The 4,394-nt window shown below is 40.8% G+C and overlaps 1 protein-coding gene across 1 annotated transcript; it reads right to left on the bottom strand.

Annotated features, from left to right (window-relative positions):
- Nucleotides 1–237: 237 nt before the first annotated feature.
- hoxc9a (homeobox C9a) lies at nucleotides 238–2,734 on the bottom strand. Its single transcript, XM_071516717.1, has 2 exons — nucleotides 2,172–2,734; nucleotides 238–1,058 (listed from the first exon to the last, which is right to left on the bottom strand). The coding sequence occupies exons 1-2, from the start codon at nucleotides 2,713–2,715 to the stop codon at nucleotides 814–816; spliced, it is 789 nt and encodes a 262-aa protein (XP_071372818.1). The 5' UTR covers nucleotides 2,716–2,734; the 3' UTR covers nucleotides 238–813.
- Between the last annotated feature and the right edge of the window lie 1,660 nt (nucleotides 2,735–4,394).

The following is a 4,394-nucleotide window of genomic DNA, read 5'->3' as shown; positions in this document are numbered from 1 at the left end:
ATATGTATAATGTGAGCATGCAATTTGGTAATTCCATTGCCTGCAGTTATCCTTTAATCAACAAAATAGTTCGGCTGATATTGAATGAGACTCTGTGGCAGTGTGGCAGGCCTTGTGTACAGACATTCTCTAATTACCAAATGCGTATGGGCGGCAATATATGTGATGGTAACACTTGAGTGACAATAAATACAGAAAACAAGCACTTCGTGATTACGTTTGTATATATTTGCAGAGGCCTATATCTACACTCGATAATTAAACGTGTAGGCTACAGTCAAAAGAATGAGAGATGCACAAATAGTATACATCAACAGCTATCACAAAAACACAGGACAGACAAGTCAGATCGCAGATGTTCTGTTTCTGTACAAAATACTACACCTGCACAACAACTTACAAAGGAAACAAACATGAAAGAAACATTCACACGGACATCATAAATTATGGGCAGATGAAATTCAAAAGAATTCAAGTATTCTCTCTCTTATTCTTCGGACAGTATTTAACATATCCAAAATGCACTTGTATAATTCCTCTTACAAAAGAAACATAAATGAATTTCGAAGAAATTGTAGAATGTATTGTCTCCATAGAAGTTGTGGGGTTTTTTCTAGCGCTGGACACAGAAAGGTGCACTGGAAAAATAATATATTCAGCATCAAATAGTCTCGAAGTTAAGGTTAATACAAAAATCCAACAAAGTGATAAATATGAAGAAGGGAGCGTCGTGTGTTTTGGTATATCTGTGCTGTCCATGTGACTAGTGGTTATTATGGTTGTTTGACTCAGATAGTCCATTTCTGGGCGAGATTATTGTTCTTTGCTGTCGGTCTTTTCTTTGTTCATTTTCTTCATCTTCATTCGCCGGTTCTGAAACCAGATTTTGACCTGCCTCTCGGTCAGATTCAGGACCCTAGCGACCTCGTACCGGCGGTCTCTAGTAAGGTACATATTGAACAAAAACTCCTTTTCCAGTTCGAGAGTCTGGTACTTTGTGTAAGGGCAGCGCTTCTTCCTTGTCGAGCGAGCATGTATCCAGTTTGTCACTGGGTTATCTGCAAATAAAAAAAAATATATAAGAAGACAGAAGAGCAATGGGTCAAGACTGTCTGCTATTTTCCAAACTGAAACAATGACAAGTGACTGTGACATGAGTGTTAAGCCTTTAGGATATGTGTCTATGGATTAGCAGCCATACTATTGCCCCATCAGATAGTGCTATAATTTCCCCAATTGAAAACAATGTCAAATCTTGCAGAAATCCGATGTGTGTCACTAAAGCTTTGCAAACAGTTCACTTTTGGGGGAGAGATTCTCAGTCTTGGACTATCCAAGCCTATGCTGCTCTGCTTCCCTGTCCCCTTAACTTCTGAGTAACACCGTCGTAAAATACTCAATGCGCTTATTCACTTTATTGGCCCATAAAACGGCCTGTGGTTCAAGCCTTTACATGTCCGTGGTGAAAGTCCTAGAATATGTCCCTAACATTCCTCAAGTTGTTTGGAAGAGACATGTGAATTTGTTTTGGAATGGTTTCATTACAAGAGACTAGACCCAATTTGCATGTATAACTAGCCTATAAGCTGTAGCCTTATGCTTACCGCCTTCTCGATATTATATGGGTCTATAATCTATTTCACCACTGAGGCTCAAATATAATGTGGCGGTGCCCCACTGAAAGGGCCTAGTTAAAAAAAAAAGAAACTGAATTGAAAGTCGCCTTAGTATGCGTTGAAGTGCCGTATGTAATGGCACGGGGGTCAAAATATGGTCGTAAAACGAAACCATAAAGCTTTTACTGATGGATATTGATGAGATTTGCTGGTCTAGGGTATTTTTTATTAAAAAAAAAAACTATTTGCGTGTTTTGAAGAAAAATATATGCGACATCTTTCCAAATTCAAAGTCTTCCTGTATGTTTTCGAGTCCATGTTTACAACCCCTTCTCGTTTTATAGCCCCTATATTAGCCTACTAGCGTTTGTCTTTTATAGTTCCTAAAGCTATCCCCCTAGCAGAGGCGATTCAGTGCAGAACAGAAAAGGCAGGATGAAAGAGCATATAACCTCACTTTATGGAAGACGTTAGAATACCTTAAAGCAAATGCAGTTTTACACCATCCCATCCAAACTCCCACCCGGTTGTAAAAGGCTAGAGGCTTGAACTTACTCGGATCTAGCTCCGGCTTCTCCTCTTTATGTTTCCCTGAAGCCAGGAGCTCCGACTCGGTAGAAGGAATATTCTGCTGCGCCTTGTCCCGCATGTCAGTAGACGAGCAGTACAGATAATCCGTGTAGGTGCGTCCGCTGGAGCCGAGACATTCGCCGGCTCTGTGCTCCTGAAAGGCGTCGGGCTTCAGCCCATAGTGCCTGCTGTTCCCCGGATATCCATGGAAAGGCACGGCACCGGATATCGGCTCCAGCCATGACCGCATATACCTCGAGTCTGTGCCTAAATGAGGTTGGTGACTGTATGGATGGTAAACCACTGATGACTGGGAGTGCACAGGGGCCCAGGAGGTGGAGAAGACGGGTGCCTTGGGTGCGAAGCTGCAGGAAGGATAGTCAACACACTCCGGTACCAGGGAAGTCGGACGAGGGCCGGCTGGGTGAGAACCGGGCGCCGAAAACCGAGTCGCAGCAAGGACATCCTCGTTTTCATGGTTGATCAAGGAGTCCACATAATAATTACTTATGGGACCCGTGGTCGACATGTCGAAGCTTCCCCGACTCTTTTACATGCATCCGATTATTATATGGAGTGTATGTGTACTTTTTTATCTAGCCATAGAACAATCAAGGCAGGTAATTATTTCTCAACGCTCCCCGGGCCGCTATTGGCTGCCTCGCCAACACGTGATTATATTTACCCCCACAAAAATTGTACAGTGGATCAATGCGCCACTTATCCTGGGATACCAATGCACATGAATCGGATTAAAGAATATGCTCTTTTGGGTTTTCCTTGGACATATTCGAGGTAACTTCAACAATAATATATCTGTGTACAGGAAATGCCTTTGTAGCAGCAACAGTAGATATTTCTGTCGTCGCAGTACAGACCTGCGCAGACTAGGCTACGTCTAAAACCTTGCAAGGCACTATTTGATGGTGTAATCAATCTCTGTCTAGCAAAATCTACCATAGTCCCATGCTATTGCAGTGGGTGCTACAGCATGAAACTGTTTATTAAATCGCTTGTATGTTTTTTATCAATCCAACTGCACATTTGATGAAGTGAATGGTTTATAACTTCCTGTGCAATTAGGTTTATTTCTTGTTAGTCGCCTTCAGAGCACATGTAGGCTAAATGGACGAGCTAGTGAAGGGAAATACGGCATACAGGATACACCAACAATAAAGTTTGCACGGTTTCAAAGTGGGCACAATTGAACAAACATTTCCTAAATGGGATTTGCGAAGATAGGAGAGGAGGGGATTCAAATTCTTGAAAACCTGCCCACTACAGCGGCTATATTCGGCTAGTGACCGTTCATGTTTTTATGTCCATCAATAAATTTTTACGAGGACCATTTGATTGTTCATAAACGTGTCGTTAATAAGACTGCATCCGAGTTCCTCACTCAACATAAAACCAACACTGTGCATGTGAAACAATTCCTATCAAACAGGAAGGCCGGAGACAGGAAAGAGGAGACTGCTGAGCAGAGGAGGTAAAAAGGTTCGTTAAAGGGCTAACTAGATGAAAGCTTTCATAAGAGGAATAATGTTACTGTTGTAGCCTATCTAATGGCAGGAGTCTACTTTTATTAGCCTGTCGGTTCAAATAAGGGTCCAGAGTTGCTATACTGCAGCTAATAACAGCGTAATAATGGATTGGGAGTTGTAACCAAATAAGCTACAATAGTCCCATAGAGAACACAATTAGACTAAATGTGACACCTATCTATTCTAAAACCTTTACTCGTTACAAAGATTCACATGATGAAGAACATGATTTTGTGTATGAGCTAATAATAGTATAATATATAATAAACCACACTTCAATATGCTGATAGGAACTTTAAAGTTTAAAATTAGCTTATTGTGTTTAAAAAATTGCCAAATACAAAATTACAGATTGATCACGTAGGCCTCCTAAAATGTATTCCCAATTGACAGAAGATGTTAGTGTTATCTTATGATTAAAGCGCCCTTAGAAAGAAAGAAAAAAATAAATGTTTAGTTTTGTGATTTGAAAAACTAATCCTGTGTTGTATTGTCCCTCCGCTTTGTCATTGCCAAGCTGGGGATCACGTGACGGTACTAATTAGCCTAAATACTAATTAGGTTGAACTAAATTCTCACACTGAGGAATTATAGCGAGACCTGCTGATATACAACTCAATATTTTAGTTCCATGACGTGAAACAAAATATAATTTGTGCGCATT

This window comes from Centroberyx affinis, unplaced genomic scaffold (assembly GCF_046629955.1).
Source record: "Centroberyx affinis isolate AG114_WGS23_722 - 3 ecotype Tasmania unplaced genomic scaffold, CSIRO-AGI_Caff_v1 ptg000428l_1, whole genome shotgun sequence".
Lineage (NCBI taxonomy): Eukaryota > Metazoa > Chordata > Actinopteri > Beryciformes > Berycidae > Centroberyx > Centroberyx affinis.
Note: the sequence above shows the minus strand (reverse complement) of the source record. Positions and strands in the feature narration are given on the sequence as shown.